The sequence below is a fragment of the Camelus dromedarius genome, chromosome 12 (genome assembly GCF_036321535.1).
Source record: "Camelus dromedarius isolate mCamDro1 chromosome 12, mCamDro1.pat, whole genome shotgun sequence".
Taxonomy (NCBI): domain Eukaryota; kingdom Metazoa; phylum Chordata; class Mammalia; order Artiodactyla; family Camelidae; genus Camelus; species Camelus dromedarius.
The window spans coordinates 10,766,083-10,782,557 of record NC_087447.1 but is presented as its reverse complement, the minus strand read 5'-3'; the positions used below and the strand labels follow the sequence as shown (position 1 = coordinate 10,782,557).

General features: G+C 48.3%; 1 protein-coding gene and 1 non-coding gene across 2 annotated transcripts in view; both read right to left on the bottom strand.

The window, feature by feature from the left end:
* The window catches only part of OSBP (oxysterol binding protein), a 29,106-nt gene extending 12,631 nt beyond the window's left edge, over window positions 1-16,475 (bottom strand). Inside the window, exons 1-7 of the mRNA XM_031459535.2 lie at window positions 15,969-16,475; window positions 11,402-11,610; window positions 8,905-9,155; window positions 4,065-4,263; window positions 3,705-3,807; window positions 3,324-3,378; window positions 3,007-3,138 (exon numbers count right to left, since the gene is read on the bottom strand). Coding sequence (XP_031315395.2) covers window positions 3,007-3,138; window positions 3,324-3,378; window positions 3,705-3,807; window positions 4,065-4,263; window positions 8,905-9,155; window positions 11,402-11,610; window positions 15,969-16,342 — 1,323 coding nt within the window. The 5' untranslated portion in view covers window positions 16,343-16,475. The remainder of the gene's footprint in view (window positions 1-3,006; window positions 3,139-3,323; window positions 3,379-3,704; window positions 3,808-4,064; window positions 4,264-8,904; window positions 9,156-11,401; window positions 11,611-15,968) is intronic.
* Window positions 10,716-10,860, bottom strand: LOC116155508 (small nucleolar RNA SNORA48). The gene has a single exon (XR_004139399.1). It is a non-coding gene; the product is annotated as a small nucleolar RNA SNORA48 (small nucleolar RNA).

Here is a 16,475-nt window from a genome sequence, read left to right as displayed (position 1 = left end):
TCATGCTGGGGGCTGAGAGATGGCTGTGAGTGTTCCTGCCTTTCAAGTTTTGAAGCCAACTAAGGTAAAGAGGAAGGGAGCAGGGAACGAATTATACAGCTGATGGAGAGCTGGACAGCCAAAGAAGATCCCCTGGAGACTGGTGACAGCAAGAAGCCATAAACGCTGGGATGCTGGAGAGACAGAAGCAGTGATGTCACTGTAGCACAGAGCCCAGAGGCATCTGGCAGAAGCTGAACCCTGGGGGTGGGGGGCCTGGCCAGTGAAACCAGAGCCACCCAGCTGCTGCCAGAGCATTGCCCAAGAGAATGCAGCCCTGGGAAGTACCCCGGGGTGTCTCCCTTCCTCCCAGCTTGAAGCTCCTCCTGGCGCCTGGCACACCTGGAGCCCAGCCAGCATCGGCAGACCTGGAAGCCTGAGACACACAGCCCGGAGGGATCGGCTTTCCTATGACACAGCACAGAGCAGGGGGAGGGCGAGGACTAGCTCTGCAGGCAAACAGGCCCAGGGTGGCACGTTCCTTGTCACCATGTCAACCAGAGCTAATGGCAGAGGAGGACGGACAGGTCACCTAGACTTAGGCTCTAAGCGGAACTGCAGTTCTGAGGCTGCAGTTTGCCTTTCCAGCCCACCTCCCCGCCACTCCCTTCAAGGAAGTAGACATGTGGGGCTTCTCTGGGGCCAGGGAACCAACTGGTTTACGTTTCGCCAGTGTGCTTACTCACGGCCTTTTTTGTCTGGAGGTCAATAATTGTCTAACAAAAATCCTACACACTTACATACAAATCTGTCTTCTAAGACCCAGTTAATTAATAACTTCAATATCTGCTTAATGATATGTATGTGCCAGGAACTGGCTGAGCAACAAGGGTGTAGAACCAATATATAAAACAGCCTCTGCCCACGTGGTCTGTGGAGTGGCAGAACCCACCCACTGGTCCATAAACCCCAGGAGGCTGGGAGATGGCCTTCTGTGTTTCTGCGGGCCAAGTACCCGGCTGTGGGCAGAGCCAGCAGCCACCCCCCTTCCCCATTCTCCCCCCTTCTACAAGCAGCAGAACCCCCAATTTTTAACTAGGCCGTGCCACTGAAAACAGAAGTCTTCATTTTTAGCCTCTTCTCCAGCCAGCTGTGGCCATATTACTAAGTTCTGGCCAAAGAGACTGAAGGGAAAGCGGTTTATGCAATTTCCAGGCCACCCTTAAAAGGCAGGGCATGCCCTTCTCCCCTTTCCCTCTTCCTGCTGGCTGGAATGACAACCTGATGGCCGGAGCTGGAGCAGCCACCTAGGACTGAGGAATGGGGGCCACAGGCAGCAGAGCAACAGGACAGAAAGGAGCCGGGTCCTGACACTGTGGAGAAGGGTACCAGCCCAGGACCACCTATGTCTGGCCTTTAACATGATAATGAGGTGAGCTAATATTTACTTAAGGCAGGGATTGGCCAGTTTTTTCTGTAAAAGGCTAGACAGTAAATATTTAGGCTTTGAGGGCCATGTGGCCTGTCACACCTACTCAACACTGCTCTGCTGTAGGATGAAAGCGCCACAGACAACTGGTGAGTGAATGAGCATTTACTGCGCTCCAATAAACTTCATGGACACTAACCTCTAAATTGTATATAATTTTCACATCACAGAATATGACCCTCCCTTTTGATGTTTTTCAACCATCTAAAAATGTAAAAACTATTCTTCGCTTGTAGGCTGTACAGATGGCAGCCAGATTTGGCTCCAAGGCCACAGTTCTCTGACCCCTGGTCTAAACCAATCTATTTGGGATTTGCTTCTTTAACTTGAACCTATACCTGACTGATACACTGATACCACCCCAGGCAGATAGGCCGTCAGTAAATGCTTGTGGTGTGAACGAGCACGTGTGAGCCTCCGCCCAGGAATCAACACTGGTACTGTGGGAACACACCCTGCTCACACACATGGGTGAAGGTTTGCTGAAAGAGACAACACTACAGCTGAATCCTGAAGCAAAGGGTACCAGCTACGGCAAATGGAAAGTGGCACGGGTGGGTGGGGAGTTGATGAAAGTTTGGGTGGGAAGAGCAGCGTGTGCAAATGCCCTGAGGGGGAAAAAACCCAAGATGCCGGTAAGCACCTGAAGGGAACCCCCAGGGACTGGAACACTGCATGCATCTGGGTGGCACCCTGTCCTTGGGGAGGAAGTACCAAGCCCACTAAGGAACCTGGAATACCCTCAAAGCATGAAGGACCTAGTAAAGAATTTTAAGCTAAAGAATGACATAACTAGATTTGCAGTTTTAAAAAGATCACTTTTTAAAACTGGACGGACTAGAGGAGGGCAGGACGGGAGGGAGGGAGGTCAGACCACACACCACCTTCACCATGGATACGGTCCGCATCCTCCTGGTTGGAACGAACCATTTTTGCTTCTGCACTCCCCAAACCTTTGTGTGTACAGCGCTTCCCACAACCCCATCAAGAAAGGAGTATTTTCACCTGTTTTCATGTCTGTTTCCTCTGCATTACATGCTTCCTGAAAACAGAAACTATGCTGTATTTATCTCTGCATGTCCCCCCTACATCTAGCATAGGAATTTGCTCCTAAATAACTGTTACTGAACAAATGCATCCGATTCTAGGTGATCTGGAAATGTGTGAGATCCACAGCCAAATTTAAAGCCTGAAGGGATAGTTTATGACTATAAAGGTAACAAGGACCACGCCACAAACTGCCACACGAGTGGGCGGGGCTGTCCTGGCTGCATTCTCCTGACTGGGGCCTGAGAGGCCCTCTGGGCAGCAGCCTGGACGTGCAAGAACCTCACTGGCCTCATTTACCTATTTTATATATATATAGTTAGCAGCTATAAATCCTGAATTCCCAATTTATCTCTCCACCCACTCCTTTCCCCAGTAGCCTACAGTGAAAAGGAATATACATGTAACTGAATCACTATGCTGTATGCCAGAAACTAACACAACATTGTAAGTCGACTAGACTTCCATTCAACAAAACAAAGGGCCCTCACCGGCATGGGGATCTTGGAGAGCTCCTTCCCTATGCAGTTCTTCATGATGCTCCACAGATTGAGGCTGTAGTTGGGCTTGTACGGGATCCTCGTTCTCTTTTCCTTCTTGGTCTCTTCCAGCTGATGCTTGTACTGAGCCCAAAGACAAAGCCATTCAATCACCCACAAAGAACAGAAAACCCAGTATTTACAAGCTTCCCTTCCCCCACGCTAAAAAAAAAAATCAGTATTTTCTGTTTCTTTTAGTACTTTACAAGCAAATCCTTGGGGATGACAGCTAAGTCCCTCACTCCTGGTAACTTTCAAATAAGAGTTACCTGTTCATCAAGGCTGATGTCACTGCTGGCCCCACTGATGTTGCTGCCAGTACGTCTACACGGATGGGAAACACGAGAATTAGAGTAAAGCTCAGAACTAGAGTTTGGTCCCCACCATGTGTTTACAAAGCAGAATGCTAATAAGCACGCTGCACAAACTTACTAACGAGTGATCAAACGATGACACTTATTAAAGGATATGGATGAATAAACATCTTTGGAGAACTTGCTCATGTAAAACAGCTGACAGTCTTCTACTTACTTAAGGAAATGAGTCCAGGTCTCAGGAAACACTACGATACTCTCACTGAGAGCACTTCCAACCCTTTGACGGTCAGACACGATGATGTTCGTGTTTCTCGGGAGTCCAGAGTAACTTACTTGTGGCCCAAGTTTTCGGGCATAGTGATGATCTCAGGAGCATCAAAAAATTCATTCTCGTCATCCTCGTCACTCATGTCTCCTTTGCCAGAGCAGCACTGGTCTACAAGGAGGAAAGCCTCTTCTGTTTACTTTGGCTACACTGACCACAACCTGGCATGACAGGCTTTTTTCACTACTGACCACAAACATAGCAACAAATGGTGGAAAGCCGTGGACAAGTCAGAAGAAGTAAACGGCTCGAATTCCATTTCCCATGAGTCACTGATTGCGGAGACTCAGGAGTTCCTTCTACCCGCTGCAGAACACCACCCGGCACAGATCAGAACAGGCCAACCAAGAACCAAGGTGGCGTCTCACCTTTCCCCGAACCGGTGTTGCCGGGGGTGTTGGCCGGCAGCACCGTGGCCCCGCGGAAGGCCCTCTCCAGGTGATTATGCTGCTTCGCCAGCTGCTCCAGGGTCTCTTCCAGCCGGATCCGCTGGTCCCTCTCATACTGGAGGGATTTCTGCCATTTCTTACTGTGGGTCTGGGCTAACAAGAGGAAATCTCGGCAGGCCTGTATGAGAAAGAGTCATTGTGTGTGTCACCTCCACCCAACTTGTCAGAGACGTCCCCCCAGGCTTCTGTAAGCTCATCAAGTAACCTCACTCTGGGAACTGTAACAATTACAACGCAAATTACAATGAAAGGCTTTCCCTGTTCTTCCACAGCATCCGGGGGCAGCCAGCCCTGTGAAGTAATCATGGTCAACCCCAGGGGGAAAAGGTGGACGTGGTTGTCACGGTTCTCTTCTATTCTCCTGCTCATGAGGACCAAACAAATGCCAAGTGAGCAGTAAACCCAGACAAAGTATTTGTGCCACATCACAAAGGGCAGCTGTGTGAACTGCACCAAAGAAAGAAACCTACTGACGGAAAGACGAGGAAAAGTGTAGGGTAAGTGCTTTCAATAAATTTTTTAAAAAATATTTTTATTATTTTTATTTTTTAATAGGGGTACCATACCAGGGATTAAACCCAGGATTTTGTGCATGCTAAGCACACACTCTACCACTGAGCTACACCCACCCGCACAACTTTCAATAAGTTCTTGACTAAACTCAAGTCACCTGAAGCTGAGAAATTCAGACATCGAGAACAGAGTCTTCTCTGAATCAGACCAAACAGGAGGAAATTAAATTGGTTTCTATTTTGGTCCCTTAGAGAAACAACCAACCTCAAAAATTAGAAGCCTACCTGTGGAATCAAAGAAAGAGACAAAACACAAACCTGATCATATTGGTCCCTTCACGGCCTCCCCACTGAGACTAGGACCAAACCCCGACTACCGGTTATGGACATAAGGGGCCCGGGCCTCCTCCTCTCCAGGCTCCGGTACCTGCCTGCCGCACCGAACGGCTCACCACTCCCCAGACACGCAGGGCTCGCTCAGGCCTGCCTGCCACAGCACGTGCCATTTGCTCTGCCGAGCATGCCTTCCTGCCCGCTTGCTCTACTTGGCCAGGTCCTCCTCATGCTTTTAAGATCTATGGCAAATGTTCCTTCTTCTGTGACACCCTCCATCCCTCCCATCTGAGCTGCCGCCAGTCTCTCCTCCGCTCGTGCACATGGTTCTGTTTCACACCAGCCACAGCAGCTTCGTGACTGACTTTCTTCCTCTCCAGATGGACTGTAAGTGACTGGAAGACACCATTTATAGTGCGCTCACATACTTCTCTCCGGTCCTACCTTAGCTGCTTTGTACATAGTGGGAGCCTGTACAAAGTTTGCTTAATAAATAAATGAAGGAAGGAAGCGATGTAAGCTTTAAAATCTATGCCCTGTTAAAGAGAAACTAAAAGGTAAACAGAGCATCTACTCCCACAGTTTCAACCTTTGCCTACGGACCAGTGCCTTCTAAGTCAGTAGCTCCAGCTCTGCGCTCACGGAGCTGCAGACCAGACTGGCCAATTGCCCACTCAATAGCTCGAGGTGATCTCAGGATCTGTGGGTCCCCAACCACCACATCCCCTTTCTGATTCTGCTTCTCCATCCCAAGAACAGTCCCAGGGCCCTTCCACCTGCCTAAGCCAGAAAACAAAGAGGAATCCTTGATTTTTGGTTTTCTTCCCTCCCCACATCCAAGTATCAAGTCCTATCGATTTTTCTTTAATATTTCTGGGAACTGTACTCTTCCTTCCACCCTCCCTACTCACGCAGCACAGAGGACATACTCTGGACTCGGACCGTTGGGACTCAAATCACAGCTCCATCCTACTGTCTACCTGTGGAATTTTTAGCAAGTTATTTAACCTCTCGGTGTCTCATCTTCCTCATCTGTAAACAAAGAATGAGTACCTCAAAGTTGTTACTTAGAAATACTGCGCTCACATAATCACTCAATAAGGTGTTAGCTATTACAGTTAAGCCTGAGTCAAAATCGGTCTCATCCTCTTCTAATCCACTAGTACCAAGTCCATTTAGTAGGATCTGCACCGCACCCCACCCCACCCCACCCCACCCTACCCCACGCTAATTCCTCCTCAGCCTTATCTCTGGCTACTTCCTTGCTCTACTAACAGTTAACTGCGTGCGTTCCCAGACTTTGGGAGAAAGAGAGGAGTCCATATATGCACACCTCCACCTGGATCAACCCTCTCCCATCACTTCCTCTGATGTTTGCTGAACATGACTCCAAGTGAGTGACAGGTGACTATCCGTCAGGCACTTTGCTCAACACTTTATATCAAGTATCTAGTAAAAGCCTTTCAGCCACCCTGTGAGCAGCTACTAGTGTCCTCACCATCTACAGAAAAGGAACTGGGGTCACAGAGGAAGGAGGGGTGCCCAGGTTACAGAGGTAGTTAACTGAGGCAGGTGGACCTAGGGTCCCAAGCTCCATGTTGCCTTTTTGTCACAGGAAGACTCTCTCAGGTCCTTCAGAATTTAGATGAGGTGTTACCTTTCCTTATCCTCCCAGTCCGAGCTAAACACCCCTGCCGCGCCCACCACAGCAGCCCGTGCTCACTTCTCTCACGGGACTCAGCACACTCCACGACCATCTGCTCACTCCTCTGTCCCCTCACTGGAGAGTAATCTCCCCGAGGGGAGGGCCCTCATCCACACTAGTTTCATATCCCCTGGCAGACGGCCACTGAACTAGCCAATGGATACAGTAACACAGCGTCAGAGCCACTCCCCTGCTCAGATTCACTTTGGTAGCAAGAAAAACTATATCCCAAGCAACCAGGCAGTTGAGTGAAATGAATGCATTCTTCCTTTGATACAACTTTGCCTATTTAGAGATGTGATGTGCTGGCATGTTAGTTTTAAGGCTTCACCATCATCACTGAAAGGTACAAAGGAAATGACACAGGGATAAGAAATGCATTTCCAGCAATAAACGGCTATGAAAGGGGCCCAGGCAGTGCACCCAGGGAGGGGAGAATGAGAACCGACACGAACTCTGGATGCCTAGAACTTAGGGGAAAAGAATCACCCCGAGGAACCAAGATAAGTGTATTTTCAAGAGAAAAGTCCAAACTAAAGTTTCAGTTCTATGAGAAATTTCTAAATCAAGAGGCATATCATTTAGCAATTTTTTCATTTCAGAGTAGTAAAAACACTGCCACAGAGCAGGGTGCTCACCTGACATGGATAAAAGGCAACAGACCATTGTATCCTGAGCTGCTCTATTTAAAAGGTTATGTATTTACTATTGATTAAATGACCTGTATGATTTATGAGGCTTTCCTGATCACAGGAGGACCAGAAAAACAGGCCCACAGGCACGAAGCAGGGTGACAGTCTGGAAAAACAGCAGACAACTGGAGCTCAGATACCTAAGCGTCCATGCGGATGCACAGGGCGGCACTGGAAGTAGGCTGACCCCTCTGCAGTCCTGAAGTGGACAGAAGATTTTCTCTTTTCTACTTTGTGTGAATCAGAGCACTGACGACAGTGTTCAACACTTTGGAAAATGGTATGAAAATATTAAGAAACAAAAGAGCCTTAGATGCGAAAAACTAAGTTTTCCTTCGGTCATAGGAAAAGAACTTCGGTCTCTCGGAGCCTCGTTATCTAAACTAGTTCTAAGCAGACGTCTTATCACTCCTGAAACGAGGAGAAATCTGGCCCCAGTGAAGAAAGTTCAAACCATTTAATGAGACAGGAAAAACACCACCACACCTGCCTAAGCCCTGTCTCACAGAGAAGCCTCTCACGTGCCCTGTGCAACGTCCTCTCATGTTCTGACGTGGAATGGGGGTGAACTAAAACACCCTGCCAGGTGAGGATCGGTTACCGGCAGAGGACACCCAGCACTGCTTAAACCATGCTCTCATTTCATCCCTGTCACCTGGTATGTGACACAACTCACTAACGCCAGTGGTGCTTTGGGTTTACCTAGAGCCGTGCACCTGAGCAGCCGAAGCATTCCACAAACCAGAAACAGCCACTCGAGGCAGGAGTCAGAAGGAGGCAGAAGCGCTGGCCCCTTCCTTTTAAAAAAAAAAAGGGCCCAGGGGAGTGGGTGTAGCTCACTGGTAGAGTGCATGAGGTCCTGGGTTCAGTTCTCAGTACCTCCATTAAAAAAAAAAAAAGTTGCAAGAAAAATTTAAAAACGGAAGTGCTTAATGTTGAGTATTTCATCACCCAGCATTACCCCTCCAATCAAAGACTCAAGATGGGACTAAGCAGTATTGTAGGGTTCTCACTAGTACTAGATTCGGCACCCACTTACCACACTGTAGCCCAGAATGTGTTAGCAAAGGAGGGTTCAGACTCCAACCTAAAGCCTAAACTCAAAGAACATGACAGTGGAAAGGACCCATGAAGACCTTTCAGTTCCAACAAATAAGCTTAGAGAACTCTAAACAAATAAAGCAGAACTTCAACCTAGAAAGATGAAGGGACTCAACTAACATCCCCATCAGATGTCCTGCCGGCGGCAAAAGCAGGGCTAGAACCCTGGACTCCTAACTACCTCGCGGGCTGGAGCAGTGTCCCCCTGACCATTTGAGCAGAGCGTGAAAGTCACTGCACCCGTGCGCCCTGTCCCAGTTTCACGCAACAAACCACGTGGCTTAAACCCCCTGAACAGCACAGCAGGACCTGATGGTCCTTCTAGGCTTTATTAACTCATTTCCCAGCGCTTGGGGAGAATTACATCTCAAAGAGGAGAGGAAGCGAAAAGCGAGGTGGGCACCACGTGCACTCACGTTGATCATGGCATTGGACGTTATCCTGAAGAGCGTGGCCCGCTCGTTGACCTGCTTGATCTTCTCGTTGCTCTCGGCGGGCAGCCGCAGGGACTCCAGCTCGCTGAGCGAGCGCTGCAGTGCAGTGCCGTGCTTGGCTATCAGGTCGTTGCACGTGCTCAGGTCCTCCACTTTGCTGGACAGGGTCCGCAGGGTGTTCTGCAGCTCAGTCTTGTCGGTTTGGGAGACGGACTCTTCATCTCCCGACTCATCTGGAGGGGCGAAGAAAGGGGGAGTCACGTGACTCCCGGGCCCAGGGCTGAGGGGGGGAACCCTACCAGCTCTACCCACAACCAAGCCTGACACGCTTCAGGCGGTGTATTCTGACCCACCGAGGGCTCGCCACGACGAGGTAATTCTCCTGCAGTGTGGTCCACAGCCCACCTGCCCACCTGCATGACAAACACCTAGGGTACTTCATTTTTTTTTTCCTGGGGCGCACAACAATAAGCATTTTTTTTAACTCATGCTTTTTTTTCCTTTCAGTTTTATTGATCTATAATTGACATATAGCACTGTTGTAAGTTTAAGGTGTACAAAATATACACCTTACATATATTGTGAAATGATTACAAGTGAGTCAACATCCATCATCTCATATAGATACCAAAAAAGGTTTTTTTCCTTGTGATGAGACTTTGAGGATCTACTCTCTTAGCAAGTTTCAAATACACCGCACAGCAGTGGTCGACCACGGTCATCATGCTGTACACTGCATCCCCAGTACCACTTACCTTATAACTAGAAGCTTGTACCTTTTGACTCCCTCCATCCGATCCCCTCATGTCCCGCCCCTGAGTTCTTCAAGGTGCAGTCTCTGGCTCCACCCCTCCCAAAACTTTGATTTGGCTGCTGTAAGGCAAGGCCCAGGAATCTGCATTTCAAATAAGCTGCTTGGGTGGGTAATTCTGCTGCACACCGTGGTTAGAGAACCAGTGACCTAGAGGACAGGGTGGACCTGGTGGCTCTTGGGACTGGGAATGAGTTACTGAGCCTTTTAACCCTAGCCTGAGGGTCCCAATCTAGTTACACTGAGTATCACTGCAAAGCCACTATCATCTGCCAGGCGATCGGTGGGTCTTGTATGAAACAGGTTGAGAACTGCTGTCTGGCCTTTGTAAACCAAGTCTGCATCATCGAGAGACTCATTAATTTCTCTTTCCTAAAGGAGAACTCAGGACCTTCAGGATGAGTTCATCTGACACCAAAGCCACCACTGCACTGAAAGCAACGCATGGTCTTCTGTTACATGACTTTCAAATAGCAAGTCAAGCAGGGAGCTGTTGTACCTCTCGCTGTCGGCTTTGTACTTAACACTCCGTAGCTGCAAAGTGCTTTTCCAGCAGTGTCACTTCCTTTGGGGGAGCTAAAATCAGCACTAAAATCGGAACAAAAGAAACAAGGAAAGACCTGCCCTATCTGCTAGACAGGGAGGTAGGGCCAAAGTCAATACAGAACCTGTGAGCCCAAAATTTACAAAGCAGTAAACTCTCCTCTTACTGCTTTTGGTAGATACTAAATACAGGGTGGGAAATAACAAGGGGTAAGAAAAACAAGAGCTGAACAAAAGTTAGCAGGTGACCATCTTGGTCAGCTCTAAATGAACAAACTCGATGTGATTAAACTATCAGTATTTGGAGGGAAATCCTACCATCTTCCTTTAAGAAAAATCAAAACATAATTAGACTGCTCTTTTTGGGAAGACTAAGGTAGTCTTCCCAAAAATAAAGATTTTTCACAAAAGATATCACATATCATGGTTTTTTTTTTTTTAATGTGCTCCAGGAATGAAACAGCTCTGGCCCCCAACTCCGGCATCAAGCTAGGATGAACAAAGGACTGTACACCTGCTTTCCCCCTGACCGATGTAAGAGCAACACCACCAGTCAGGTGTCTCTCTGCCCACTGCCAGGGGGTTTCACATATAAAGTTTCTGGCAGTTGATGAAGATTGCTGGTTTCAACTCAACTAGCAAATAGTAAGAAGACGTCAGCAGAAAAGAAGAAAGTAAGGCTAGATCAAATTGGGAGTTGTAATAACCTGAAGACCAACTTGTTAATAAAATAATTATTTCACAAAATTTCAAGGTAGTCAGTTGACATTAAAAGCCGAAAGGAAAACTGTCACGCTTCTAGGACAGAGTTTCCCAACCTCAACAATTCTGACATTTTGGGCCAGATACCCCTGTTGTGGGGGCCTGTCCTGTGCAGTGGAGGAGGACACTACTCCCTGGATGCCAGTAGCACCACCGCCCCTCAGCTGTAACCAATGTCCCCTTCGGGGCAGAAGTGCCCCTAGCCGGAAGCCAGCAAGCCAGGAGAAATGCCGCATGATGGGGAGAAACCTGACACACTCAGGAGAGAGCTGATAACCAAACGATAAAGAGGGACAAAGTAAGATTTGTGCCTAAGAGGGGAAAACGGAATGTCCCGCAGATGCGGTGTTCTTCGCTTCCTACCTGATTCTGCCAGCATCTTCACAGCCTTGGCCTTGGCCAGCTCCAGGGCTGTCACCCAGCGCTGCCGCTCCACTTCCGAGCTGGCCTTCAGATGGTAGGTCTGAGCACCCCCGTTGGAAATGATGAAGTTGCAGGAATCCTCCACGGTGATGTTGGCTGTGGCGAGGTTGATGGTACCCCGGCAGGTATGTCTCATTTCTGCCTTTGACCTGTAATAACGAGACAAAGACAAGCCGAGTAGAAAGTGGATGGGTGGTTTATTCTTCCTTATATTCCATTTCTTTTCCTAAGTCTAAGCCTTTCGAAAATCCAGTAGTCTCAGGCGTCAGTAAGTTTTATTATTTCCCTCAAATGGCTCCTTAAAATTCCAAAAACCATCAGTAGGGATTTCCTTCCAGAGCCTATAAGTTGTCTCTGAGTCAGGCTGTATTGCTCTGCTGTTCCTCTTGCTCCCTTAGCTTTTAAAAACTAGGTTTCACTGAAGGGTAACTACATATAATACCAATTCAGCAACTCTGAGTGTACGACTGAGTGAGGTTTGACAAACGTATACGATTGTGCAACCATCACCGCAATCAAGATATAGAACATTTCTACCACCCCAAAGGGTTCCTTTGTGCCCTTCTGCAGGCAGGAGTTACCTTCTGTTTAGCAAGTTATAATTGTGAAATGGCGCTTTATAAACTCATATAACAAAATTTTGTAGAATAATCTTACTGAGAGAAAGAAGAGCTCCATTTTACATATATTAAACAGCCCAGCCCCACAACTGTAACTCAGCCCAAAAGAGAATTGTCACACTCTGCTCACAATTACAGTGCACAAGTGTAAGGCACGCTGAGATGTTTAGAGTGCATTTAGAATTGTATTTGACTGCAGCTCAAATGATATGAAACAGGGATAACTAGCTTTCTGTGGGCATAAAGAAAGAATAATCATTTAAGAATCACCAGGTAGTATAATCTTTCCAGAATATATTTCCTCAGGTCCACTGACCTCTGTTGGTGGGAACTCCTAAGCCATTCTATTAATAGCTAGGAAAGATTCAGCAAATCTGTTCTCAGAGGACTGGGTGTAAAAAATTTTCCCCATCTCTTTTGACTGACAGTTCTATTAATAGACTCACTTTTGAACTTTGCAGCACTGCTTGGTGACAACAAGCTACAAGAGACTTTATGTGAAAAAATCAAGCTGCCAGAGTAATTGAGGGGACAGGGCCGACCGTGCTCATTTCCCCCCAGCCCCGGCCGGTCGGGCGCGGGGACCTGTGTGTTGAGGCTGCAGTTTTTCCTGACCAACTTGGAACGTAAAGAGGTCAAAGTCCCCTGCCAACTGTCACCGTGCACATCAGAGCCATTTCCCTTTCGCTCGTGCCAAGTGGCCCAACACACCGGGCACATCCAGAATTCCTGCACGCCAGAAATGACACACTCCATCTCCAGAAACTGCGATTTCAGAGGTTTGAGAGAGGCTGTTCACTGTGTTTTAGGAAGACAGATTTGCTATTGTTTGGTTTGTCACATGAAACTGGTTTTTCTTCCTCAAATGCACAAACGAGCAGTATGGGATGGCCACAGGGTCTCAGTGGACCGGGCCATTTTCCATCCCCTGCACCTGCCACGCTGTAACGTGAATCCCTGTTTTTTTCTGTTCTTACCTCCCCTCCCCCGCCCCCCCAGCTTCAGTTACATTATGAATAATGCAAGCGAACTACAGACCCACTGCCGACAGGCCAGCTCGCCCCTGCTTTCTACTCCAAAGGTGCTACTTGGACCTTCTACCACATTCCTCACAATGTGTTTCTACTTCTCACAAGCCACTTCCTAGGACTCTCTTCCATCTGCGTCATCTTCAGGAACTAAAGAAAGTTTCCCAAATCACAAGAGCCTGGAGCAGTTTTTAAAATGCCAAGGAACCCTGGGCGTAAGGCAGGCTTGACCTCGGAGCTCGTGGGTTCGGGCAGATACACCTGTGCTTATAAATGATTAATGCAGAAGTTGGAAAGAGGTGGTGTTCAGGGTGCAAGATAGGTTCTTCTCACACTTCGGTATTAGGTGGTATCTTCTGGTTAGAAAGTTATTTCCGGAAAAGGCCAGCCAAAACAGTAACTCAATCTCTAGAAGCTAGCCAGGAAAACTAATACTATGGGCTTGTCACCATGCATCTGAGAGGGCTGGGATTCCACATGTGGTTCTGAGTAACAGGACATCCGTGTAGCTTTGCATGTAAGGAAGAACAGGATAGGTAAAATAGAAGGCTCGCCAAAGCCTATGAGCATGTCCCTCAGAGGACGGGTCTAGGAAGCACTCAGTTAAAAAGAAAATAGTATTTTGTAAGAGGCATATATAGGAGATGACAGGTTCTGGAGTCATGAGAAGCAGGACGAACAACAATGTGGCTAAATAACTCTAAGGAGATGGGGACCCAAAGAACCTGTTCAAAAGAATAAACTACTGATCGGTTGGTAGGAAGTACTTCAATGTGATTTTGAGGCTAGTGCATAGATTTGATAACTTTGGATCCTGTTGCTTGGTTGGTTTTGTGGGTGGAACTATCTTAGCTGGCAAGGACAGGCCAATGGCGTATTTCCCAATATGTGGTTTCGTATGTTTTGGAAGGAGTTTTAGCTGTAGTCAGACAGGTACCACTAGCTCTTGTAAGAGCGAAGTTAAAAGTGGTTATAAGTACGTGAAGAGACAGCAACATCCAACCGACATCAATACTGATCAAGACTGGGACTGATCAAAGACTCAACTGGCCTGGAAAGTGGATTTGATTAAGAACTTGAATGAGGAAAAATGACCACACATTAAGGCCTTCAGCTGACATACAACTTTTGAAAATAGGGTATCAGTGTTAATAATGACTTAAAAGCCAAGTCAGGACATGAATCAATTGAACATCAGAATGATGTTCAGTGTAACCGGAAAACAGGAACGTGAGTAAGGGAAAAACTTTGGAGCAAACTAAAATTTTAGATTTGTGATTAAACCTTAAACTGATGGTTCTGGATGAGTAATTAGAAAGGGTTAAAATTAAAATCAATTCTGAATATAATAACGCAAATGATACACATAAATGTTCATAATTAATGTCACTTAAGCAGGGAGGATGCACTAAGGTATTTTCCACTGTGTTAGAGACCAGATAAGAATGTGTTCCGCCTTTATCAACCTCCAACTCCCATCTTCAATTTCCTCTCAAAAGTTCTTTAAGAGATGATACAGTGGAGCTGATGGAAAAGAGATTCGTTCACCCTAACTGTCCCCATGGCAGAGTGGCTATTGGCAGAGGAAAAGAGATACAGAGTGAGCTGTTATTAACAGCAGTGTCTTGGATCCCCAGTAGAATGGTCTTTATAAAAAGACTTCACTCAGAAATGCCATTATATTAAGCAATATCTCCCTTAAAGGAGATTTCTATACATTTTGTATAAAACACACATAGTAACCATGATCTATAAACTTACTTGCTGTAGGTATTTATCCCTGTATTTGATTGATTCACATAACACTAACCTGGGTTTTAGGTTATTTTGGTGTGAAAAGAATTAGTTTCAAATCCTGACTCAAGACCCTGTGAAAGTCACCCAAGCGAAGTCTCAGTTTCCTCATGGTTAAGGTGAGAGAATCTCCTAACTCCCTGGTTGCCGCTGGGAGTCAAAGAATACTGTATGCAGAACATCTATCCAAACTGCCCAGCCCTCAGGAAACGTTTATGTCCTGTCCTCAAATCCAGTACTTTAACCTATTTATCTACAGTAAGATGAGTAGCCAAAAGCATGTTATGTTATGGCAAGATTGTGAGTTACCATAAATATATATGAAACATTCCAAAACAAGTATTGTTGAACAGATGTAATCATGCCAAGGACATGGAATCTTCTTTGAATTAACTAACCACAGATACCCCAGAATTACTGGATGGAACACTTAATCATTCCCATGGGAGATGGGGCAAGCAAAAATAATAGAAACACGGGAGTGCACAAGTCCACTCTGGGCTGTCCAGAAGGCGAAAGCATACGTAAGTCTTGGGGAGATAGAGAAGACAAGGGACAGATACCGAGGCCACCCTGTGCGTGGTGTCCTTGTGCCTGAATGTGGAGGGAGAAAAGGCGGGTACATCAAGGGCTGCTAATAACCTTGAATTTTGGAGACTGGGCACAGATAGCTAAGCCTTGGGACTTTCACAGTAAGTTCTTCGGGAGCGGCGCCTGGGCTTTGCTCTCCTATACGTGTCCCTTAGCATCTACAACAGCGCCTTCCTTGCAGAATTAATCATTGCGCCGAGGTGCTGCTGGAAACACAATGGAAGAGGAGACGCTCTCCAAACAATCGTAAGAGCCAGGGACCGAGAGAAAGGTACGGCACCGAGGGTGGGTCCGCAGGTGGAGGGTTAAGTCGTGGGGCGTTCACTTTTGTGATGCTGGGCTCGCGTCGAGGGCTGTCAGTGCGCGCAGGTGACGAAAAGGGGCCTGGGGCGACCTTGGCTGCCGCGCGGGCAGAAGGGGGACGGCGCGGGGGCTGCGGGCTGCGGTGGGGGACGGCGCCCCGGAAGCAGTTACCTGTAGTAGCTCAGGAGCCCGTTGCTCAGCACGAACCACCGCCTCTGGTAGCCTTTGATATAATTGGTCCATTTGAAGAGCCAGCCCTCACGAGCCGAGCCGGAACCCCCAGAGCCCGAGCCGCCTGAGCCCCCCGCCGGCGGCGCAGGAGCCGCGCCCGCCGCCGTCACTCCCCCGGCTCCCGGGCCCGGGACGCCTGCCGCCGCCGCCGCCGCGGCCACCGTGCCTGGAGCTGCCCCGGAGCCTGGCCCCGAGTCTCCGCGGCCGCCGGCGCCGCCTCCTCCCACCATGGGGGGACCGGCGCCGCCGCCGCCCGGAGCCGCAATGGCCGCCGGGCCCGGGCCCACCACTCCTCTCAGCTCCGTCGCCGCCATGAGTCGCCGCCGCCCGGAGATACAGGACCGGAACCGCCTACGAGAGCCGCCGTCGCCGCGCGGAGGGCCCCACACGGCTAGCGCATCAGCAGCCGCCGCGCAGCGTCCCCGCCCCGCCAGGCCGGCCGTGGGG